Genomic DNA, 25,790 nt, shown 5'->3' with positions numbered 1-25,790 from the left:
AGGATGCCCCGCGCCTGGGACACTTGCGGTCGGGGAAGGAGGAAGACGCTGGTCTCGAGTGCGAGGCCGACTGTCGTGCGGAGTGTGTGGTCTGCTCAGGGAGCCGGTGGTGATGCTCGACTGTTTGAAGCTGGAGTTGAGTGCGGCACCACTCAAAGAAGAACCTGCGCGAGGAGGGTAGCCGTCGTGGCGGCCTCGCGAGTGGTGGTCTGCGAAATGGAGAACCATGTGTCAGTGTTGTCTCTTTGCCCACTGAAACACGGCTTCTTTGCTGCCAGCGCGGAGCCGACGATTCTTTGTCAACAATGTCTTACAGTGCGCCGCCCTGGATTCAGTTGTGCTCGACCGTGACCGTTGTCGAGGACGGTTGAGAAGGCCCAGCTCGTATAGGTTTTCGGCGGTCCCTCTCGACACCTCAGCGCTGTTGTTGGACCGATCGTGTTTGGTCATGGATTGAGCTGCCCGGTCTGACAGCGCTCTAGGCGCAGTAGCGTGAGCGTAACAGCAATCTCGTCAAGGCCATAGAATTGAAGGAAGATCCTGGAGAGAGCTACAAGGAATCCAGCGGCCACGTGGAGACTCTTGCACCTTGTATCCTTCAGAAGTGGGTTCTCGGTAGGCCGGGGATATCAGAAGAGCATCTCAGAGGGGTTGCAATCAATGAATGGCGAGGTACCTAGGTTGCAGTGTATAGACGAAGGTGGTTTTTAGCAGCTCTTGTTGGCCTTCAGTGGTCCATCCCTCTCTGGTATGGACTTTGAACTCGGGGGAGCCCTTTTCGCAAACGAGGGAAGGGTAGGCCAATTTGTGGGTAGGTTCAGGACAATCGCCATCGGGGTCAGATCAGGTCGGATTAAATCAGTGGGGACATTTTCCCTGGGATGAGTTGATGTCGGTCTCTGACTCCACGAGCCTTCAGACCTTGGCAGGTCCCAGGATGATCGATATGTGACCGGCACGGTGGGTGCATGCCAGGGCGCACCAGCGGCCAACCGGGGGAGACGATGAGGTCTGATACTGGAGCGAGTCGGCGGCTTCTGTGTCTTGATGGCGCCGCCGACCGCTTGCTGGGATGCCGGTGGGTCGAAGCATGCGAGAACCTTGAAGGCCTGCATGGTGCATGAGCAGCGCTGCGCCTTCTTTCGCAGCGAAGACTAAGGAGGAACCAGGGATGGAGATGGTGTTGCACTCGTCTCCTGGAACTATGCCGATGACGGCAACGCAGCACGCCGGTCAACTCGAAGCCGCAATAATACAGAGTAGATACTAGACGCACCAGGACCAACCATACTAGTAACGCTACCCACGGAGACCTCACCTCCCAAGCCTCTGACGATGAACTTGAAGCTGAATGAGAGAGACTGGGGATTGGAGACTTGACGGCGAGGTCGGGAACAAATCGCAGGATGCCTTCCCCGCCAATTGTTCCCCTGACGTCCGCGGCCAATAATGCTGCCCAGGGCACAATGCAGACACTGCAGGCACCGCAGGTCAAGGATCAGCGGAGCATCTGCGGCCCCAGGAGCCTCAATCAGAAGCCTAGAAGACTTATTATTAGCCCGTAAGTGGGCGGGTTGCGCCTAGGATCATAGGGTTGTTAGTGTCTAGAACAGCGCCTTGTAGCCCGGGATCGCTCTTCCGACGGGCAGGTTTGGGGGGGGTTCCTTAGGCTTTTCCAGGCCGCAGGCGGACAGACCACTGAACAGCTTGGTGGGACGCGGTGTCAATCTTGTGTCTTTACCACACTCACAGTGCAGAATTATAATGCCCGAAGCAGGGCCAGTGGTTGTAGGGGCATCTACAGACAGGTCCAGGCACAAGCATATACGAAAAGGCAACCTCGACAGATACAGTCCTGTTGATCCTACGATCCACGTAGGGTGGTACCGTAGTCGGTCAGTGCCTACCTAAGATACTAGAGTACCTACTGTCCCTAGGCAGATCCTGATGTCAACTTGTTGTGTCCCTAGTCCTGTAGCATATAACAGTAGGATCGGGCGATGTTGTTACACCATTACGCCCTCCCGCTGCTGTACCTCCAGTACCTTAGTAGGTGTCTTCCCAGCCCGGTTCGTATGTGGCTGTGATGGAGACAGGCATCTTGGAAACATCGCAAAGTTCAGAGACTTGTCTAGCTGAAACCAGTCAATTGCTCCCACGCTACTGATCACTGTCGACAGAAAATTCCGGACTCTGCTGGGCACTGGGTAGTTCATTGTATGATCATGGACTCACACTACTACGACTCTGCAGATACGTGGCGCTGAGAGCAAGGATGGCCCGGCCTTTAATAATATGTTTGTAGGCCCACTGAAACATACTCGCTTCGTTCTCAACGGTGGTACAGGACCTAGAAACCTCAGGCTGGTCGAGCGTTACACTATAGACAAAAGCCCCGAGGCGTCTGCTGCGTCGAGTAGGTTAGCTGCAGGTGTTTCGACACTTATCACGCTTTTGCTCATTATCGCTGCTCCTGGCAAACAGCTGTGAAGTCTGGGCCTGTGAGCTCATCACGAAGACGTACCTCAGGTGCTCTGTGACGACTCCTCGGGCAAGATGCAGCGTCAGGTGAAGAAATCGACGGGCAGATGATCGGCCGACTGCTTCCTTGTTCCAACGAGACGAGATGAAGCGAGACAAAGCGAGGGAACAATGGGTCATTTTGGCAGCAACTCATCAAGACCAGTCTTTTTGAGTACGTAGCAGCCATTCGATATCCCCGACACGTAAGCAATAGGCTAACACTCCTCTTCTCTCAGCATCGAGACTGAAAGGTGATGGGAGGCCTTCATCGAGATCATCAAGTTCCTAGTCCTTCCTTCTGGGTCCGGGGCACAAGCGAGACCCAGAGATGATCCAGAGATCATATCGACGAATCCTGTTACGTCGAGTGTACGTAGTAACGTAATCGGCCCTGGAAACACAGAACCCCGTCTCCTTCGCCGGTTGACTTTGGGTTACTGTTTGAAACAAACCGGGAAAAACCCCTGGTTCACTGATCCCCGGGAACCATGTCTGCCGGATGGCGGAATGGCGCATGGTACATGAAATAGTGCGCAACAAAGTAAGCCAGGCACTTGGCAGGGGCCTTTCCGCATCAATCGATATATTGTGACCCTCGCCCTCTTCCGGGTCAAGCACTTTTCGGGTAGGAACGCAAGTAGAAGCCATGAAACCTCTGCCCGTAAAGGGTGACACGTTCGAGGTCATTTATGCCCAAGGAGGCTTCTCGCAACAAGAGGTCACCTAAGCTGAAGCGTTTGATGTTATTGGAAGAGGTGGACATCCCTCGGGGAGAGGACGTCGTTGTAGGACCACCGCCAGAAGCAACGCAATTCATCAGGGCCCCGGGCAGGCCGATGCGAGTCAAGTGACGCAGACCGTGATACCAGTCAGATATCACGGGTTGGCGACATGCAATCATCGGACGTGCCTCGATGAGTCGAGGACCTTTCGCGGGAACATGCACGTGTCTGTCAACTGTCAACTGTCAACTGTCATCTATCGCGGGCGCCCGCCACATCATACGTAAGAAGGATGGCAGATGCGCGCAGCCTGCCAATCCGGTGAAATACGTACAGTAGCTCGCCTGTTCCTGTCGTGGGCCAGCTAGTCTGCATTGTACTCTGTACTCTGTAGTGCCGTTGGTGTTTGTGCAGTCACCTACTTTCGTAGGTCAACGCCGTGGGCTGCTTGACCTCCTAGTCGGTTATGGGATCTATTCGACCCAATGCCGGGGTACATCACACAGTCCAGGATGACAGACAGCCCTGCAAGTTATGCAGCCAGTGAGCATGACTTATCTCGGGGCTTATGTGGCGTCTTCTCAAACGTCCGCCACGGCCAGAAGGAGATCGAGCAGTGCGTTTCATGAGGGACTAGGACCTCCCACATAAGAGGTCGAGCCAAACGCCGTCAGATTTGTACTCTATCAGGAACAATTGCCGCAGCCTCCTCAGCACCCAGTGATAGGGTCTTGGTCCGTGATGAGCCCGTCGTTCGAAACAGCCACCAAACAAGGCACCCGAGCATCAGAACTGCTGCTGCAGGGTAGATCCGAAATGCACCGAGCATCGCTCAAACGTTGTATATCCATGGGCATAATATCACAAGAGAACATAATAGTGTACTGTTGGTCTTTGGCAGTCCCGTGGATGACTGAGGAGAGGATAGGCTGCTCAGCAGAACAGTAGCCTGGAAACGAACACCATGCCAGTGACCGCCGTCTTCTGGGCGTATGTTACTCGATGCTAGGTACTAACACATGTGCTCGGTAGTTTGTTTCTCTTCGCAGTAGTGATCAACAGACTTTGTCATGGTGATCGACAGACCTTGTCATGGGTTGCATGTCCGTATTCGCTTCCTGGAAACTGGAAATCAGCAGTGTGTGTCTGCCTGAGGCTTCGAATCGGTATCGCTCACCTCATCCGGTGGTATTCGAGGAGGTGGCTTGGTTGTCTCACCCACAACGCAGAGACGGCATTAAAAGTATGCTGAGATGACTGCACTGCTGGTGTGTTGATGATCTCCGTCCGATCCACGTGTTTGGGGTTAGGCAGCCTCGCGCGGCTTCAAAGGCGTCCAGAGACGTGCGGTGCGAGCAGGGATCGGAGATAAGGAATACGTAGTGTCATCAGTAGCGTTCCCAGTTGGAAGGTCCTGCGAACCTTCCTTCAACCTGTGGGCCTGAGTCCTCGTGTCTTTCAGCGCACCACAGGACTGCTGGGCTAGAGATTGTCTCTCTACGTCTGTACCTTTTCGGTCCGGGATTGAGTGAGAGGGAAGAGCGGGCATTGCCCTTTGAAACAACTCCCTGACCACTGCAACTCCAGTTGCTCGCCAAAGAATGTGGCCACTAGCCACTGCTAGCGATGAGGACCACGAGGCTTGCCATAGCTTGGTGGTAGAGCTAGTGCTGTCGACGCTTGTCCGCCGTTGACGGTGCCCTGACTGCTGACGTTCAGGAACAAAACAGCTCTGCCTTTCCGTTGGGAAGTCGTTGAGAGGAAACATCGGGCAAAGGCGTGATCCGAGACACGTAAAGGAACCATGGCCACAGGTTGTACGTCAAATTGTAAAGGATCGACCAATGACGCAGAGTAGAACTGCGTTTTGTCTTTTCTTTCTCTCCTTAAAGTACTGACCCGCTGCCCCATTATCTCAAGATGCCAGCGGCTTCTCGAATAATGTCACAGGTCCCAAAAGCGTGCGGGATGATAGCTGACAGGCCGGTCAGTAGATCGTGCCGCTGACAGCATGGATGTCGATCCGCAGGAGTGGGATGGACGCCGAGTGGCAGAAGGAAATCACCACGGACTGGCCGCACGACGGACGTACATCCGAGGGTCATTTTGCCGTTTCCTCGAACATCGTTCGCAAGCCACCGATACAGATGTGTCTGTGTCTCTAGTACTATTGCCACTTACCAGAACCTGGCTTGCAATCGGCGACCTGCTTCACACCCATGGTGGGGACCGGGTTGGGCCAAAGCAAAGACGTCCGCTTTCGAGCCGGTCTTTCGACTGTGCCGGACCTCGATCCCCGAAAGGGCCTCGGGCCTACAGGAAAGAATCTTGCTGATTCTTGACGGACTAGAGCAGCAAAACAAGCTGTCGATGGCCGAATCGACGACCAGCAGCAATGCAGCAGGTACCTCTCACGGAACGCTCCCTCACCCATATGACAAATGACACGGAAACCAAGCTCTCACGGTTGTCTGGAGAGCGCGGCATTCATGATCTACGGCTCATGAATTTGACAAAGGGTGGGTCGACGCGATGGTTGCCCAATTCTGCTGACCCACTACAGAGTAGAAGCCGGCGGCGGACGCTAAGTAACAGTGTCTCGCGGGCGCGGTGACTAGTACCAATCGAGACAAGTAGCCTGCTCCAAGGCTAGGGAGGCTTTCTTCAGTTCACCGTGGCTTTCGTTGACTGTTTGAAAGAGTGGCCGTATGGCTGCTACTTGCTTCCACTGACGTACCACCGTACTGTGATAGCCATGCATAAAGGCCAGGTTCGGTCTGGTTTCGGTTGTTTTAGGCTTTATTGGTCAGACCAGGCTTCTGGCTGTTTCCCCGAAAAGCATTAGGCGACGAAGCCGGAGCCTGGTACCTCATTCGGGCCTGGTCGGAAAGGAGGCGTCCAACGAATCTCTTATCTAGGCTTCGTCTGGCCGAACCGATGCTATTCTGGCAGGGGAGATTTTAGTGAGACGTTAAACGTAGCTGCTACCACCAGCAGCAGTTCATGTTGTGATGTTTTCACAACCGAGGCCGTTGAAGACGGGGCAGGCGACGACCGACAGCACCATCTAGAGACATGTATTGATCCCTGAGCATGTAAAATGGACTTTGGAGCCGGTCGGTCATACGCTGGATGCCGCGATAGTGAATGCCAGGGGGGCGAAATGAACTGCCCAGAATGATATGAAGCTCTTCCCGTGCTCGTCTAGTTGCAATGCGTCTTTGCCTCGTGGGTGCTGGGTAGGCCCCAGATGCCATGTGCTCGGTGACTGTTCGCTCTTTTCTCTGGTTTCTTCGAACCGACATTCCATACTCCACTAGCAATGATCGTGCTGTGGACGGCGCGGTCCACTGACTCAATTCTGCCACCGCTTTCTCCCGAAGGCAGGCTAGGAATACATAGGTTTCGAACAAGAATAGATCTGGAGAAAGGTCGCTTACAGAATTGCAATGAAACCATATCCAGCAGGGCAAAGTAGTGCGCCTTGCTCCTTATACTGTTGATAGTTGCCTGAACAACACTCCTGGCACGGCTCGTTTTCAATGACAGTACGAAGTCGTGACAAGTACTTGCCTGCACATTCTCATTCTTTCAGACGATGCGGTAATTTGAAATGTCCATTTTTTCTTTGTCGCAAGCATGCAGTACCCGGGCCTGAGGTTCGATAGTTGCACATTCCAAGATTGTGAAAGAACATTTATGCAGGCGTCCTTACCCCGAGTTTCCGGGTTGAGCGAGCGCTTCTGATTCTCTTTGGAGGAGTCCTCTGGCCTCATCAATTTCATCGCCGGTGCTCAGGTCACGAAGGACTTCAGCACCAGCAATGAAAGATCCAACCTTTTCGCCTCCAGCGGCTGCTGACAGAACCCAACAAACATCCTTCTTGGTGAGAATACCTCGGAATGCTCCACGCTCAACAAGGAGAAGGTAGCGCAGGCCAAGCTTCTGAAACATGTGAACTGCCAGTTGCAGTGAACTGTTGGCGTTCAAAGTGATTGGTGTCTGGTCCATCCAAGGTCGCAAGTCTAGGCCTTGGGAAGAGCCCAGGTCTGGACGGTAGGTGAAATAGCAAGGCGTATCAGGTCCGACGTATTGCAGACCAGGACCAGGCACATGATGGGCGGGTTTGGTAGTGACCTGTTCCAACGCAAAGGAGAGTTCAACCCGGGATATATATCCCAGAAGAGTGTTGTCACGCAGGAAATGCGGGCTGATAGGCGCATCGGCCACCACATCGCCACTGGTCTCCTTGAAAGCCACCACGGGGAACCCACGGTAAGTGGTCGACCGTAGAACATTCTCCAGGTCTTCCACTGTATGAAGCCGATTGGCGTCCAAGCACTTCATTTCCTCTATTCTTGTCATGATGGCGGCAACAGATATATGAGGTATATCCGCATCTTCGTTGCTCTCAAGGTAGGGGTATTCATTGACGCCAATCCAAGACTCGTAGATCCCGCGAGGAGACAGAGCGTCACCAATCCATTTTGCCAGCATGACGGCAATCATGATCGGCAAGACGTAGGAAAGGGCGCCAGTCAGTTCGAACATGATCACAACAATCGAGACCGTGAGTCGTGTCACGCCTGCTAAGGCTGAAGCTGCCCCAACAATGGCGTAAGTGCCAGGAATAACGCAGGGCACGCCAGGCTCACAGGCTGCGAACACGAGAGACGTGGAGAAATGCTGCTGAAGAAGTTCCAGAAGGACACCCAGGGCGCGACCATACAGCGCGCCGATGGCCAGAGAAGGGAGTATAATCCCTGCTGGGATCTGTAAACCGAATGTGATGCTAGCTAACAGAAATCCCAAAATGGAACCGGCAATTAACAACCATGCCATCGACAAGGTTCCGGCCGTCGTGGCTCTGCAGAGGCCAAAAATATCGTTGTTGCCTATAGTTGCACACTCTGCGAACAGGTAATAGACCAGTTCAGACAGCTGTGCTCGCATGAAAGTGTTGGGGTAGTTGATAACCGCGGAAAGTGCCGAAACGACCAGAACTTCGACGATTGGTTTGTCGCGAAGGGGATAGCTTGAAGATTTCCGGAGACGTGCAATCAACATATTCAGCTTGATGAACATACCACCGTACAACCCACCTATGATGCCGAGCAGGACAAACGGAACAAGCTCAAAGCTGTACCATCCCGTCGTATAGGTGACCTGATATAATACAATTTTGCCAGTATGGAATGGATTCAAGGCCTGGAGAGTCACAGCCGCAACCATAGCGCACACAAATGACTGCCACATGGTTTTATCCGGAAAATAGTAGGACAACTGTTCGAGGGAGAAGAGGACTCCCCCAATAGGTGAGCCGAAAGCGACAGAAATCCCCGATGCAGCCGCAGCAGAGAGGACCTCCCTTTTGCGAGCTTCGTTCTCACTCAATGATTTGAAAGGTTTCATGATGACGTTGGCACAGCAGCATGCGAGGTGTACGAAGGGGCCTTCCTTTCCGAGCCACATCCCGGAGGCCACTGCGAGGCACTTTGGACATGAGCATTTTGAAGACGTGGAGGGTCTTAGCACTTACCAGTCCCAAAGACTTAGTGACCAGAGTCCTGAAGCCAAGAAAACGCCTGATGATGAAGCCACCCAGAACAGTCTTGATTTCAGGAATTCCGCTATGTCGAGCATAAATGGAGTAGTGTCCCACCAGAAGAGCTGCTGAAACTGCAAACAAAACCTGTCAAACCAAGGTCAGCAACATCCAATGGTTAAAGGGAATAAACATACTGAGAATATGACAAAGAAGATATAGCTGATCACATACTGGCCACCAACAGGTCCGATACCCATTGCAGAGGGCCAGGGTGTCCAATCTTGACATTGAGAGAAGTCGTCATGTCCCCAACAGCAGAATTGTTTGTTGAGATAAAACTGTCCACCGCCGAGGCCCGATTTGCAGTAGCCAGTTTTGATATCTCCCAGCCAGTCTGAAGCAATGTTGATGAACGCTGCAACACAGCCGACAGAGACTCCGCTAGCGACCAAGACCAGCCAGACGTGACTCGCGTCGAACAATTGCCTCAGATGCCCTATTATTCCATTATCAGAAGCAAACAGCTTTCTCAGCCGCTGGCGTTCTTTCGTGTACTCATAGATCCAATCGATGGCGGTCAGGTCATCGTAGCCAACTCTTCGACCCGGCCCCTCGATATACCAGTCATGCGGCCCCTTGTCCTTTTGGCGTTGATGTCCTATGTTGTATGACTCTAATCCTTCCATCGTATCGCTATGCTCCTCTGCGGCACGGTTGCGATTCGGCTGTGTGGCCACGTCTGGTGAGAAGGGTTCTCCCAACGGTGAGGAGGCTGAAGCGGTAGGACGCGATAGCCGAGATCCAGAGGCATGTTTCAGTGACGGCGACACTCTGTGGTTCCAATGTCAGGATCGATACAAATTCTTACCACAGCCAACCGATGCATACTTACTGTGGAATGTCGACTGCGTCCTCGGTGGTGAACAGTTCTAGATCTGACTGATCGCTGTCGTGGCTTTCAGCGCCCGGCATGGTGGCCAGATAGGAAGAGGACTCTTGCCTGGATAGGACAGATCATCATCATCAACAACGGTAGAGGGCCACTTCTGTGACCATATAGTATTCAGGTTGCGATGACCACGAACGAATGCAATATAGAGTTGTCCAGCGGGTGCAGGTGCATTGCCGACTCGGATAGCGCGTCTCCTTCTTTACAGGCTTGGGTGACCGTGGACTTCAAGTTAGCGCTACTACGTACATAGGTAGTAACCTTTTTTGACTGGCCAACAAGCGTTCCGTACTAGTACTGTCCCCGCCTGATGGATTCGAACCCCTGTAGTATTAGGTAATCCTCATTAGCGCTTCACAACTACATACTGTCCACTGCGTTCAATTTAGTGTAACATCCCGTAGGATCTCAACCACCTTCAGCTCTTCATAGCTCCATGTCAAAACGGTCTGAAGCAGTTTGATGCAACATTGACCTCCCAAGTCAGGTACCCCAGATGGTGGATTCCTCTTCCAAGCTGGATGTACTCACTCCCCTTTTCATGCCTAAATAGGAGAGACAGAGGTCCAAGAAAATAGTAATAGTTTGCCCGTAGGCAGCGCTACACTGTGGACCGGTTAATCACCGGTTCTGCGTATAGCCACATACATTGTACAGTCGATGCCCTTGTGCAAAATAACAAAGGTTGCTTTGGTATAGTACGGCTTCCTGACCAGGGGCTGCCTGACCCCGGACAAGGCTGCCAGCCCAGGGTGAGCAAGGCTGAGAGCTCCAAAGCGGGTACATTGCGCTAACGCCAAAAGGAAGTCACATTCTGGTTAACAGGTCAATTTGCCATGCTAAAATCCTTGGCAAAATTTTCTATGCCAAGCCCCATACATGCATGCAGTGATGGCGAACTTCTTCATGAGACTGAAGATTTGAGGTAAACCAAATCTTCTGTCGAAATATCTTCAGAGTGGGGAGTTGTGTCTTTCTCTCGAAGTACTATTTCGTCGCCGCACCAGAGATGCACCATGGAAGACATAGCAGTGTACTGCTCCTGGGCTGATACGCAATTGAATAGCGATGCCTCAATCTTTCAGCGGCTGCCGACAGAACTCCGGTCTATCATACTCCAGTCGACCGACTCTCAATACCTAGAATGTCTTGCACACGCCGCCCGGTTGACACAACATGCGGATATTCTCTTTCCGCTTTACAAACCATTATATCCGGAGTTGGTGGCCAGGTGGATCGAGTCGACTTCTCACGACCATAAGGAAATCATCCTTACAATCTCGTCCTTGGCTAGGATCCTGCCTTTCGTTGGCTGTCTTCGCCAATATGTGCAAATCCTCCTGCAATCGGAGCCTATGCGGGCTCATGCGACGGCTGCAAAAGGCGGCTTTCTTGAACTGAGTGACGAGGAGTTGAATCTTTTCTTGCTCGCCTTATTTCGCCTTCTGTCGTTTGATCGAGATATCCTTGCTCAGAGCTCTAGCCCTTTGTTTTTATCGTCATTGCTCCAGCATTCGTCTTCACCAATCAGGTATCTGGCCATTCAATGTCTCTGTATGGTCATGCACTTCAGCGATGCATTTTCCGATCAGATGGTTGAGTCGTACGTGGGAGATGGGCCAATCTGGGGGCGGTGGGAAGGCAGGAATATTGATCATCGTCTATTGAAACTCTGGGAGGAAAAGCGATGGAAGGACGTTTCTACGGAGGTGGTCGATATCGAGAAGCGCTTCGCAACCGCCTCTGCTCTCTCTTCGACGCAAAGATTCAATCCGGACAGCATCTCCCCGCGAACAGCCGATGTTGGTGGAATCCTTCTCCCACGCTCGGGTCTTTTGGATTCCTCAGTCTCGAAGTTTGTCCTCACAGCCACAGCGAAGCGCAATCTGCATCGACTGGGCAGTTGCTTATCAGATCGACGGCCTGTTCTGCTCTGCGGCTCAGCAGGCTCGAGCAAGACAGCCCTTGTTCATGAGGCCGCGAGATTGCTCAATCAACACTCTTCTATGGTCACTCTGCATATCAATGAGCAAACTGACGCCAAAAGTTTGTTGGGACTCTATACATCCTCTTCTGATGGCAAATCTTTCACCTGGAAAGCCGGTGTATTAACCAAAGCAATACAACAGGGAAGGTGGGTCCTGATCGAAGATATCGACCGAGCCCCAGCAGAGGTCATGGGAGTGCTTCGCCCCATACTTGAGGATGGTGAGCTGTTTCTGCCCAACCGAAAGGAAAGGATTCAACCAAAGGATGGCTTCCGCATAATTGCGACTCTGAAAACTTCCGGGCGCTCTCCAGCCAACGTGGCTTCACGTCATTCCTGGCTTTTGAGTCCTCGGTTATGGTCTCTAATCGAGATAGAAGACTATGAAACGTCAGAGGTCGAGTCTCTGCTTCGCTCCAGGTTTCCATCTGCAGAAGCCTTTATTCCCACCATCTTACAAGCACATACCCAAGTCGTTGCGTTGTACAGACACGAGCCCCGTCTCAAAGCCTTACAGACACGGTCTCCTTCTCTTCGAGACTTGCTCAAATGGTCGCGAAGAACAGTCAAGAGGCTCGGAAATTACGGACAAGGACCGGTATCTGCAGCTCTACCTGAGACAATAAAACTCCAGATTTTCAACGATGCAGTCGACTGCTATGCGGGCTATCTGAACGATGGTGATCTCCATGATTTGGTGGCTTCATGCATTGCCCAAGAGATGGGAATATCGCCACAACAAATGCGACATTGCCTGGACGAAGCATTTGTCACTATATCGGAGACGAATTCTACTATTCGCGTCGGTCGAAGCACTCTACACAAGGTGGCTCATCGTCGTCGCCAGACGAATAAGGGTCCATTCGCTCTCACCAGACATGCTCAGAGGACACTTGGTCGCATTTCTGCCGGTGTAACTTGCTCAGAGCCCTGTATGTTGGTGGGTGAGACCGGTGTTGGAAAAACGACCCTGGTACAGTATGTTGCGGGCCTAGTAGGTCAGACACTCACCGTGGTGAATCTCTCGCAACAGAGCGAAGCAAGCGACCTGCTTGGAGGATTGAAGCCCGTCACCACCAGGTCTCTGATTCTCCCTTTGGTGGAACAGTTCAACATACTATTCGAGGATACGTTCTCTGCAAGGAAGAACGAAAAATTCCAATTGGCCATTCAGAGAGCAGTCACGAGGCAAAACTGGCAGAGATTGATGATCTTGTGGAATGAAGCCATTCAGCTGGCGGCAGGTTCGCTGAATGTCTCGTTAGAACCATCCAACGGAGAGGGTGCCGTCCATGTGAACAAAAGACGGAAACTCACAACGCCGAAATATGATGCATTGCGCACGAGATGGTCCGACTTCTCTGAAAGCCTCAACAGATTACGTCCACAAATTGACCACGGAAACAAGAACCAGACTTTTGCTTTCGTGGAAGGAAGGCTAGTACAAGCGGTCCGCGATGGCGAATGGCTTCTCCTCGATGAAATCAACCTCGCCTCTCCCGACACCCTTGATCACATTGTAAGTCTGCTCCAGAACGGTGACGATGAAAAACCAACCCTTCTTCTTGCCGAAGCCGGCAATATTGAATCTATTGTTGCGCACCCGAACTTCCGAATCTTCGCCGCGATGAATCCGGCTACGGATACTGGGAAAAAGGACCTTCCACCCGGGTTGCGATCTCGTTTCACAGAGGTCTATGTCCCTTCTGGTGATAGCGATGTTGAGGATCTCACAAAGATTATTCAGACCTACCTAGGCTCGCAGCTGGAGAACGACAAACGGGCTGCTCTGGATCTTGCAAAGGCCTACATTGACCTCAAGCAACTCAATCAGGAGAACAAGCTCACCGATGGGGCCGGGGATGTTCCACACTTCAGCATTCGGTCGCTTGTCCGATGCCTCATGTACGTCTCACAACATGGTGCGAGCCATGGTTTACGGCGTGCGATGTTTGAAGGCTTTTCAATGAGCTTTTTCACAGTGCTTAGCAGAGCATCTGAGAGCCTGGCTCTTCTCTTGCTCGAAAAGCATCTCCTTTCCAATATCAAAAACAAGAAATCCTTCCTCAGTCAACAACTGAAGATGGCGTTTGATCAAGAGCAATACATCATTTTCAAGCATCATCTTGTCAAGAAAGGTCCTATGAGCCCCGACTTGCAACCCCACTACATCCGGACGGCATCTGTAGAGCGCAACCTGGTCAATTTGGCTCGAGCAGCTTCGATGCGACGCTTTCCTATTCTCCTTCAAGGTCCGACCTCTGCCGGAAAGACTAGCATGGTAGAATATCTTGCAAAGCTCTCTGGTAACAAGTTTGTGAGGATCAATAACCATGAACACACAGACCTCCAGGAATACCTTGGAAGTTACGTTTCGGACGCCGAAGGAAAGCTGGTATACCGGGAGGGAGTCTTGGTCGATGCTCTGCGGCGCGGGCACTGGATTGTCCTCGACGAACTGAATCTAGCTCCGAGCGATGTCTTAGAAGCCCTCAATCGCTTACTTGATGACAACAGGGAGCTGCTCATACCTGAATCACAAGAGATCGTCCATCCACATCCGAACTTCATGCTCTTTGCTACGCAGAACCCTGCTGGGCTCTATGGGGGACGAAAGAGATTATCACGGGCATTCAGGAACCGCTTTCTAGAGCTCCATTTTGATGACATCCCCGAAGATGAATTGGAAATCATCCTCAGAGAACGTGCACAGATAGCTCCATCTTTCTGCACCCAAATTGTCGCTGTGTACAAAAAGTTGTCATTGCAGAGACAATCTGCAAGGCTATTTGAGCAGAGAAATAGCTTTGCAACCTTGCGTGACTTATTCAGATGGGCAGCCAGGCCTGTGGATGATCGGCAACAGTTGGCAAACCACGGGTTCATGCTTTTAGCTGAGCGAGTGAGGGATCCTGCAGAACGGACAGTGGTCAAAAAGTCGATTGAGGAGACCATGAGAGTGGTCATTGACGAGGAGTCCATGTACGGCTTATCAGCAATTCCCAACTCTGTCCAAAATTTCGGTTCTGTTGTGTGGACGTCAGCCATGAGACGACTCTTCGTACTGGTATCTGAGGCCCTGAAGAGCAACGAGCCTGTTCTTCTGGTGGGCGAGACCGGTTGTGGGAAAACTCAGATCTGCCAGGTCATCGGTGAAGCATTTGGTCGGCCCCTTCGTATCTACAATGCACACACGAATACCGAGACAGGTGATCTCATCGGGTCGCAACGCCCTATTCGAAATCGCTCTGAGCTGGCGAACCAAATACGAGAGAATTGGCGTGATCTAGCTGTACCTACGCCAGACGGCTTATCCACGGACGGCGAGGTCGAGCAACTGATCGCACAGTTCACGAGCCTCGACAAATCGGCCTTTGACCCCGAGACCGTGGAACGGACCAGGGCTAGCATTGCTGCCTACCAGTCCCTTTTCACTTGGTCCGATGGCAGCCTAGTAAGAGCTATGAAGTCGGGCGACCATTTCTTACTAGATGAGATCTCGCTAGCTGATGACTCCGTCCTTGAGCGGCTGAACAGCGTGCTCGAGCCCTCGCGAACGATACTCCTTGCAGAGAAAGGCTCCGTGGATAACCTTGTGATCGCTCACCCAAGCTTCCAGTTTTTGGCTACGATGAACCCCGGGGGAGACTACGGGAAACGTGAGTTGTCAGCAGCCCTTCGCAACCGGTTGACTGAGATCTGGGTTCCGCCCCTGTCGCACGAAGAAGATATACTGCCCATTGTTCGGAGCAAGCTGAGCTTGACAAGAAGGTATCTTGCCGGAGCCATGCTCGACTTCGCCATCTGGTTCCGCAGCACCTTTCACAATTCTGCATCCATGGCCATTCCTCTACGCGGTCTCCTGGCATGGGCAGACTTCATCAATCGTGTCCCTTTCCTTGATGATGAACCTGCTTTCCTCCAAGGCGCCTTCATGGTCTACGTTGACTCCATTGGCGCGAACCCTGCAGGTATGACATCGAGTGGCGTTGTTGACCTGGACGAATCAAGACGGAAATGTTTGAATTACCTGCAAAACCTGGTGAAAGCCGATGTTTACGAGAACTACGAAGAGGCGCCGATACTGAAGATAGCTTCTGAAGGTCTCCGAGTTGGACGATACTTGCTGCCTCGCTCCTTAGGAGAACCTGAGCATGCTCCCGATCTTGTATTCGACGCTCCAACAACCCTCCAAAATACCATGCGAATTGTACGCGCTCTGCAAATGTCAAGGCCAATCCTTCTCGAGGGGAGTCCTGGTGTCGGCAAGACAGCTATTGTGACTGCACTTGCTCGAGCTTCTGGCAAGGAACTTACTCGCATAAATCTGTCGGACCAGACCGACCTCATGGATCTATTCGGTGCAGATACGCCTTCCGAAAGTGAAGAACTGGGTAATTTCTCCTGGCAGAATGGACCGCTGCTCAAAGCAATGGAAAGCGGTGGGTGGGTCCTCCTGGACGAGATGAATCTGGCTTCTCAGTCCGTGCTTGAAGGTCTCAACTCTTGTCTCGACCACCGCAGGGAAGTTTATATTGCTGAACTGGACAAATCCTTCACGTGTCATCCCGATTTCACATTGTTTGCTGCGCAAAACCCTCATCACCAAGGTGGGGGACGGAAAGGCCTTCCTGCATCCTTTGTCAATCGCTTTACCGTCGTCTATGCAGATTCCTTCCGGGAAGAAGATTTGCTGCGCATTTGCGAACACAAATATCCCAGCATTGCAGCAGACCGACTTAGCACAGTGATAAAGACAATCACCAATGTCGAGCGTGTCGTGTCTCGTGCACCAGCATTCAGTCAAGGAGGCCCGTGGGAGCTCAACCTGCGTGATGTTGATCGATGGCTGAGATTGTGTGAGCAGCAGCCAACTCTTACTCCGTCCTGTCACTTTCGCACCATTGTGGCCGAACGTTTCCGTACTGCTGCGCAAAGAGAACTTGTGTTGGACATAGCCGACCACGATCCTCTCGAGAGCTTCTACTGCAGTCTGGAGCCGTCTTTTATACAGATTGGCACTGCTTTCCTAGCCAGAGATGGCGTGTTGCAACACACAAGCGCCCCTGGTTTTGCAATCCCGGTTGCACATTTGCCCGCGGCAAATTCTGTTATCACGGCCATCAACCAAAAATGGCCAGTAGTTCTGGCGGGGCCTTCTGGCTGCGGCAAGACTTCGCTAATTCGATCTATCGCTGCTGCATCTGGGGTGGAACTCGTGGCATTCTCAATGAATGCCGATGTGGACACAATGGATCTTGTCGGTGGCTTCGAGCAGTACGACGTCCGGCGCGACGTCGTGGCCTACCTGAGCGAAGTCAAGGAGGCTGTACAGAAACGCCTCGCTGTTGCAATGCGAGATCAGAGTCAAGTGCGCCAGCTGCTTGAGTTGTGGGAGGCTCTTGCAACTGGCAATCTCGATCCCGTCCATCTGCAACGGGTCCTGTCATCTGCAGTCCCTTTCTTGCCCGAGGTTCAAGACTGCTTGGCGAGGCTGTCAGACCTTCTCAGCTCGCCAGACACTTCTCACTCACGATTCGTTTGGAACGACGGCATACTTGTGGACGCATTGGAACGAGGCTCATGGCTCGTTCTTGACAACGCCAATCTTTGCAATCCGTCTGTCCTGGACAGACTCAATTCACTTCTTGAACCGGATGGCTTCCTTGCCGTCAGCGAGCAGCACAACGCTGGGACTGACGCCAGAGTTGTCAGGCCTCACCCGGGTTTCCGAATCTTCCTGACCATGGATCCACAGTATGGAGATCTCTCCCGAGCGATGCGAAACCGGTCCTTGGAGATTGCCATGCCTGCTGTACCACTTGATCAAAAGTCCACGCCGGTGATCCAGTATCCTTGTGCTTCGGCGGTCGCCCGTCTACGAAGCTTGCTTCAGGCTACAATGACCGGGAATATAGAGACAACGATCGAATCACTCATTGATAACCTATCCCTCAAAGAAATGGCTTTAGCATTGGCCAACTTGAAACATCTGCCTGTTGATGTGGCTGATCAGACCCTTGCGATCGAGCTGAACAAGAGACAGACTCTGGGTTCTGAGACCTTTGGAGATTTGGTTGCACCCGCCGATCTTCTGGCTTCTACCGGACTTCCTCTACTGGTCACACTTAACGAGCCATGGTTCTTGCTCCAGAGACAGCTTGACGTTGAGTCTTTGCGTCATATGACTGCTGAAATCCTTACTCGAGGATGGTACGTCTCTCGACGTGCAGAAGACATTCAAGCAAGACTGAGAGAGGCTTCTGCTGTCGCTCTCTCCGTCCCTTTCAGTGCGCAAACAATGCTTCAAAAGTCAACTACGGCTGTCGATAGGAGAAAGGCGCTGGGCACGATCCCCCAGGTGGCCTCTTTTGCCACTCATCTCATCTCCGATTTGTCAAGAGCCCTCAAGACTACATTCAGGGCTAGGTTGAGTGTTCCTTTGCTAGAGGCCACAGAGCGGATCCTTGTTTTCAGTCAAGATGTCATCGATAATCTTGACACGAAAACGCTAGACTTTGCCCTGCTTCATGCTTATATGCAACTAGGATCTAAGCTCGCTCGTTCCCAGGCAGCCAGTCTTGAAGGCCTAGCCTCTGTGTTTCTGCAGCACCTGCACATGCTTTCAGCCCATGACAGCGGACTAAGTACTGGCTTGGGCCTCCAACTTATGTGGCAGCCCTTCCAGCCGAAGACAGCAAAATCACTGCCGCAGCTTGAAACGCAACTGAGGCTAGAAGGATTGATCGCCCGGTTTGATCAGCTATGTCGATTTTTGCCTCAGTCAAGGGGTTCATTGTCGGCTCTAAGGTCAAAGTTACAAGACACCTATGTGTCCATTGTCGAATCCGATCAGCCGGAAACGTCCCTATTGGCTTTGCAGGAAGCTGTGGCACAGTTGGAGGCACAATCACAACGCGGCTTCTTATCAGAAGGCAAATTCCAAAACGAGCTCAACTTCATCTATCAGATGCTGAAGTTGCAAAGACGACAAAACAATTCCAACAATTCCAACAATTCCCGTGATTTGGCTGTGCTCGAAATGTTCATACCTGAATCGAAAAGAAACCTACTTACCATCGGGGACAATACGTCGGTGGCCGCTTCTCTGAACCAAATTGGATCTCTAGACAAGGACGTGATATCGGGCCATGAGCATGTCGGACTGGATCTCATCAGACGCTTGTTTGAAGTTCGAGAACAGCCCCTCGGCACGCTTGAACACGCGAAGGAAGAGCTGACTGTGTTGATAAAGACAACGACATCGCACCAATTGACCTTGGACAGATTCATTCTGCCACTTGTCGCGCATATACGGACTGTGGTCTCCGGGGTGCTGTGGGCACACTATGATTTTCTGACAGAAGAGGCCAGGGCTTGCTATGCTGCTAATGAAGCGTTTGATCTTGATAGACTTGCTGCGCTCCCTGAGCATGCTGTCGTTGTCGATGAGCAGGACAAGGCCTACTTCCAGGCAGTGTTTCAGCACTATCTTCATCCGACTCTTTCCGTCTTAAGCAGCCAACATCCGCCTACTCTGGATGATGTCAAAACATGTCTGCTCAACTTATCACTCGCAGGCCTTATATTGATGGTGCCAGATAAAGTCTTTGATCCCGCAATCCTACCGACGATCGAATTCCAGCAGCACCAACGAAGATTAACCGAACTTCATTCCCGGATAGATGGGCAACGGCTCTTCCATAGCGAGGTCATGGGACAAAAGACCAGTCTCGTAATTCGAGTCCTGGAGCAGGAAGCCCACGACCTGGGTCATGCATTTTCACCTCCAGCAGTCTTCAGACCGAGTCAGTCTGAACTCCCAAGCCTTCAACAGGTATTTTCGAGGGTCGCGGATATCGTGTCTCCCGGTCAATCTCACATGTCTCCTCTACCAGGCAGTGACGAGTGGTTGAAGCAATGGTCCAGCCAGCAGAGCAGGTCAAATCTAGCAATCATAATCGATCGCCTTGAGCATTCTCACCGGGTCTACGATGACTTCGTAAAGCCTATCGCGTGGTTCTTGAAGACTCTGTTGCTTGGACTCGAGCTTGAGTCAACGATTGCTGGTCCAGACTGCAAACCTGGTGTCATTCAGGAAGTCGTCAGTCATACTCCGATGCTGGGTGCCGAACCAACACATCTTCTCATATGGAATGCCCCTACTGTATCCAGACCAGCTCTCCGGTTCCTTTGGCTCGAGTACATTGGTATGGCTACACATCTTGTGCCGGAACAAGGCTGGGCAGTATCTCGCGGCCTGCTCAACTTACTGGACGAGTTTTACGGCGAATGGAAAGCGCGCCTTACCAGCGCACAAGCCGAATCTGAAATCCGATCCCGCTATTACACTTACCGTGGTGATGCTGAGCAGGACGAAGAGAGTGCAAGTCAGGAACTGAGGGAAATGTTTCCACAATTCGACGACGCCCGCTCAGAGGACAGTCAGCGGGAGGAAAAGTATGATGCACGCAATGTTTCCATAAGATTGGCTGCCGCACTTCAGAAGATCTACCCTCGCCAGGATTTCACAGATGCTCTCCAAGGCTACATCGTGCGTGCTTTGGAGACAATTTCAGATTTAGACGTGAGTGAGAGCGACAATGCTGGAGCCGCACTCACCGACCTCTTGCCTGGAATCCTCCTGCAGATGGAAGCTGAGCTGACAGCGCTCAGTGGAAGCCAGTCTGATATCCATTTCAATATCTACACCGATTACAATATCGCCGAGAGTCAGAAGCTTTTTGATTTGGTCCGCCAAGTCGAATCGAGATTCCAAGCAATCCTGGAGAGGTGGCCAGAGCATGCTGTACCTGCAGAGGTTCTCTCTTTCTGCGCAGAGGTTTTACATCTGAGCATCAGAGATCCACTTGCAAAGCTTCTTGCGAAAACCGAGAAGCTTTACGAAATCGTGTCACAGTGGCAGAGCATTGCCAGTCGTGAGTGGTCTGTCGCCACCCTCCTTGGACAGCTCTCAGCCATGATTGTCAACTGGAGACGGATGGAGCTGCTATCATGGTCCCGCCTACTTGACGAGGAACAACACAGGCACGAACAGGATGCGCAGGGCTGGTACTTCGTTGCATATGAAGCCATCATATACAATGCTACGAGGATGCAGGTTAACGACGACGTTGGGCAGTCTTATTGCACGTCACTCGCACGAACCTTGGAAGAGTTTCTGAAACAAACAACAGCAGGTCAGTATTCGTCAAGGTTGAGAGTGCTCGATGCGTTGAACAGATTGCTGGACGACCTCTCGTGCCATGAAAAGCAGCTGCTGCCCGTGCGCAACTGCGTTGCCAATATCATCGACCATTACCGAAGATATGAAGCGAACGTCGCCGTCTCTCTGCAGACCGGCCGTGCGGATCTTGAGAAGGCATTAACAGAGCAGATCAAGTTGGCCAGCTGGAAAGATACAAACGTGACAGCACTTCGTGACAGTGCCCGGCGGTCGCATCACAAACTGTTCAAGATCGTCCGGAAGTATCGCGGTCTCCTGAATCAACCTCTCACAGTGTTCAAACCATCCGAAGATACTAGTTTGCAAATGCGAATTGATGATGCCGTCGGCGCGCTGAGCCATTCCTTTCACGAAGAGAAGGCAGTTACTCGTGCGCAACATCAGTGCCGACAGGTGATCACAGGTTGGGATGCCCGGCCTGAGCGTGTGACGAACCCTCTAGGGGCCATTCAGACCATGCGTCATCTGTACACGAGCACCAGTCTCGAGATCCAGCCTCACCTAGAGTTGGCTTCGTTCCGTGAAGATCTGAGCGAAGCGATCAAAGAATTAAGGGCACAAACACCATCCACGCTAACAGAAGAGAATACTGCTTTCGTCCGCCATCTACAGGAGAGAAAGCGACGGCTCCTCGCGGACACTATGAAAGCAGTCAGCCAAATGGGCATCAGGAGGAATTTGGCAACGTCCGAACTTGAGAAGCAGTCTTCGACAGCCGTTATACTGGCTTCTTCACCGGAGTTCTCGCTAGAGAACGTTTCTCCCGTCTTATATGCTGCCAACAGCGCATTCCACGATCTTCTTGACACAATGTCTCAAGTCCGCGCTGCTCGGGTTGACCATTCTGACGATCTCACTGAGGGCGAAATCAATCGCGGTGCCGGGTTACTGGAAGGTCTTCTATTCATGGCAACGAATCAACGCCGAAACATCGCACTCACCACTGAGGGCTTGAGAGATCTGCATGAACAGATATTGCTACTCCGGACCTTTCATACCTGCTCATCGGACATGCTGTCATCCAGTGCGGGTCCTGCTGAGAGACAAACACTAATAAAACGACTTGCCTGGCTCCTTGAGGTGTTGAAGCTCGCTGACCGGATATTGAACTTCCAAGCGAAACATGCCAGTCTTGATATCACCGAATTGGTTGAGTCAATACGGTCTTACAGCAGCCGGCTCAAGGAAATGAAAACAGGACTTGAGAGCATACCTCCTATGCCCGCGGGCTTGCAGAGTCACCATGCACATGATCTGCAAATCCAAGCAGCTGAGCTCCTTTCGCAGCTTGGTACATTATTGATGACGTGGCAAGTCAAGGAGCCGCTGCTAGAGTCTGTTCTCAGACAAATCATTCCTTGGACTGAAGAGATATCAGAGTTTCAAGATGGATCTGTCAATGGTGTCGGCAACTTCAATCTGCAATCCTTTGATTACGACCTTCGCATCCTGCTCGATCAGATTTTCGTGGCCTTGCAAGCATTTTCTTCCTCCCAAGCAGGCCTACCGAAGACAGTGGAGGACGCCGGCTGGCTCTCGAAGTCTGATAATCATATTGCACGAACGATCCGTTCCCTCCAAGCAAAGACTATCAGTCAAGGTCTCCGATCGTTACTCGGTAAGCTCCACTACTTTGAAAGGGATGATCTTGCGAATGTCAGCAACTTGCTGCTCGTGGCAGCTCCGATTATCGAACAGTATTACTATATCCAGGAACATCTCCATCGTTATCAAACCGCAGTTCACCTTGAAACGTGCCGGGTTGCTCTACAACTGGCGAGATCTTTTACCATCCTTGCAAGCCAAGGCCTTTGTCGACCTTCAGAGCCTGCCAGCGGAGAAGAGCAATCTGGTAAGCTCGAGAGCGGCATGGGTCTCGGTGAAGGTGAAGCTGCCGAGGATATTAGTAAAGACGTTGGCGACGACGAGGATCTGTCTGAGCTTGCACAATCAGGACAGAAAGAGGAAGAAGAAGGCGAAATGGAAGAAGCAGATGACGCCGTTGATATGGGCAACGATGATTTGCAAGGCGAGATGGGAGACCAGGGAGAACAGGAATCAGGCCAAGACGGAGATGAAGAGCGCTCAGATGAGGAAGGAGACAATGATATTGACGAGGAGACAGGCTCAGTTGACGAGCTAGATCCTTCTGCTGTGGATGAAAAGATGTGGGATGACATGAAGGATGAATCAAAGGAAGATAAAGAAATGAAGAACGACAAGGCACAAGGCAAGAAGTCGGATGACCAGACAGCAGCAGAGGGCCACCAATCAGAAGGGGAGGACATGGAGGGCCAAGAAGGAGAAGAACTGAATGACGAAGAGGTTGAAGAAGGTGAAGGGGCGGAACGACCTGAAGCCGAGAATATGGATCCCTACCTGGAGAACGAGAAGGCCTTGGATCTTCCAGACGAACTTCAGTTGAATGGTGAAGATGAAACCAAGGACGATGACATATCGGACGACGGTATGGATGAGCTTTCAGACATCGACAACCCTGCCGAGGAGGTTGTCGAGGGAGACGTGGAGGAAGAAAGCGAGATGCAGGAGAAACCTATGGATGACACTGTTGAAAGTGAAGAACCAGGCGCTGACGAGGATGAACTCGAAGATGGCGTTGCGCAGGACGACGAGATCATGGAGGATCAACCTGAAGAGAGAGAGGACGAAGAACAAGCCGACCACGATACCCGCGAAGATGATACAGCTCACGACATGGACGAAACCGCGGGTGGCGAATCTGGAGCTGCCAATCAAGTTCAAGATTCTGTCGATCCAGAACAGATGACCCAAGGCATGAATCAAACTGAGAAGGAGCCGGACCCGCAGCAATCACAACCTGGCAAGGCTTTGGAAAATGAGGAGCAGGGCGAGACCGGCACTGGCGCCATTGAACTGGGCACGGGTCGGGCAGATACTCTCGAGCATCAACAGAACGAGGCCCTCAGGAAGCTGGCCGATGTCCTGGACCAATACCATCAGCGGCGAGAGATCCTACCCGCTTCTAACGAGCAGCGGCAAGAAGACAAGGACCAGGATGTGGACGTGAACATGACCGACGTTGATTTCGAACATGTCCAGGACGAGGCTGAAGGAGATACACAAGCGCTGGGTGCCGCGGGCGCAGACCAAGCCCAAAATCTCGACCAGAGCCGAGCCATCGAAGACGACGAGGCGCCCATCAACGAAGACACAGACCTTCCCGATGTCCCAGAGCCGGAAATACCGGAGAACATTGCCGACAGATTCCACCGCCTGCAGGCTCAGTCCAAGGCGCAAGAAGCGAGCATGTCTAGCGGATTCATACCAGACCAGGAATCACGCCGCAACGACCAGAACAGTGCAGCTCCGGAAGCCGACGAAGCGTCGGACGATCTAGCGCCCGAGATCGAGCATTTGGACCTCGAGCAGCACGAAGCAGCACAGGCCTCCCCTCCAACAAGTACTTCAGACGCAGCGGCACTATGGAACCATTGCTCGGCAGTGACGCATCAATTCTCACTGGTATTGACAGAGCAGCTCCGACTAATCCTGTCGCCGACGACAGCGACCAAACTGCGCGGCGACTACCGCACCGGCAAGCGGCTGAACATCAAGCGCATCATCCCGTACATCGCGTCCAACTACAAACGGGACAAGATCTGGATGCGGCGGGCGGTGCCGAGCAAACGCAGCTACCAGATCATGATTGCCGTGGACGACAGCAAGTCGATGAGCGAGTCCGGCGCGGACGTGCTGGCATTCGAGACGCTGGCGATGCTGACCAAGTCGCTCTCCATGCTCGAGGTCGGGGAGCTCTGCGTCGTCGGCTTCGGCGACCAGGAACACATCACGGTCGCGCACCCGTTCGGCACGCCCTTCTCGCCCGCCGAGTCGGGACCTAACGTCTTCCGCGCCTTCAGCTTCAACCAGCGCGGCACGAATGTCCGCAACCTCCTCCGTCAGAGCATCCAGCTGTTCCAGGACGCAAGACGCAAGGGCCATTCCGCCGCGGAGGATCTGTGGCAGCTGCAGCTGGTCGTCAGTGACGGGCACTGTTCGGACCATGAGGCCATTGCTCGTCTCGTCCGCCAAGCCCAGGCCGAGAAGATTGTGATTGTCTTTGTCATTGTCGACGCCGGCCCAGAGAGCATTCTTGATCTCAAGGAGGCCGTCTTCGAGCCTGACCCGCAGTCGACAGTTGAAGGTGGCCCGGTGGAAATGAGAGTCCGCACCAAGAGATACCTCGAAGACTTCCCGTTTCCGTACTACCTCGTTGTCCGAGATGTGAGAGATTTGCCTGGTGTTTTGGCCACAGCGTTGAAGGGTTGGTTTGGGAGTGTGGTTGATGTTCAGTGACAGAATTGTTTTATTAGTTACCTTAGAGTTAGGGAGTGGGCATCACGTCCTCAACCAGATCTCAACAGACTCCAAAATTCTTGTCGGTTGTAAATCTGATCCTCAAACTTGCATCTCAATCACGTTTGTTCCGGAACCATGTGCTGTTTTGTCTGACAGAGAGTTGGCAAAAACGCTAGTCGCCAGCGAAAATCCGCCTCCAAAACGAAAAATAAATATTCTGTCAGACGAGCTGCTTTTAGTATGCTCTTCCTTGTACTACTTACCTGACCGCCACTCCGCCTTGCCGTCCAACCATTAATGTATTCTTTTCTGCCTTGGTGCCATAGACAGTTTAATGTCACCCACCTGCTGCGACAACAGCGAACTCGACCTTCATCTCGCCGAGGTCTACCTAACGACAACAAACATACAAAATCCCCTTGCTTGTTCTCCCAGCCTTTACCCTTTTCTTCAGTCTTGATAGATTTCATGCA

At 52.3% G+C, this 25,790-nt stretch overlaps 2 protein-coding genes across 2 annotated transcripts; one reads left to right on the top strand and one right to left on the bottom strand.

Moving 5' to 3' along the window:
* Positions 1-6,956: 6,956 nt before the first annotated feature.
* A1O1_00505 (chloride channel 3) lies at positions 6,957-9,765 on the bottom strand (the record flags this gene model as incomplete). Its single annotated transcript, XM_007721423.1, has 4 exons — positions 6,957-8,738; positions 8,785-8,937; positions 8,988-9,624; positions 9,686-9,765. 4 exons carry the CDS (start codon positions 9,763-9,765, stop codon positions 6,957-6,959), a joined length of 2,652 nt encoding a protein of 883 aa, XP_007719613.1.
* A 993-nt stretch (positions 9,766-10,758) lies between these two features.
* On the top strand, positions 10,759-25,314 carry A1O1_00504 (uncharacterized protein; the record flags this gene model as incomplete). Its single annotated transcript, XM_007721422.1, has 1 exon — positions 10,759-25,314. The coding sequence occupies one exon, from the start codon at positions 10,759-10,761 to the stop codon at positions 25,312-25,314; it is 14,556 nt and encodes a 4,851-aa protein (XP_007719612.1).
* Positions 25,315-25,790: the final 476 nt, after the last annotated feature.

This window comes from Capronia coronata (genome assembly GCF_000585585.1).
Source record: "Capronia coronata CBS 617.96 chromosome Unknown acBCG-supercont1.1, whole genome shotgun sequence".
NCBI lineage: Eukaryota > Fungi > Ascomycota > Eurotiomycetes > Chaetothyriales > Herpotrichiellaceae > Capronia > Capronia coronata.
This window is presented reverse-complemented; position numbering and strand designations above follow the sequence as displayed.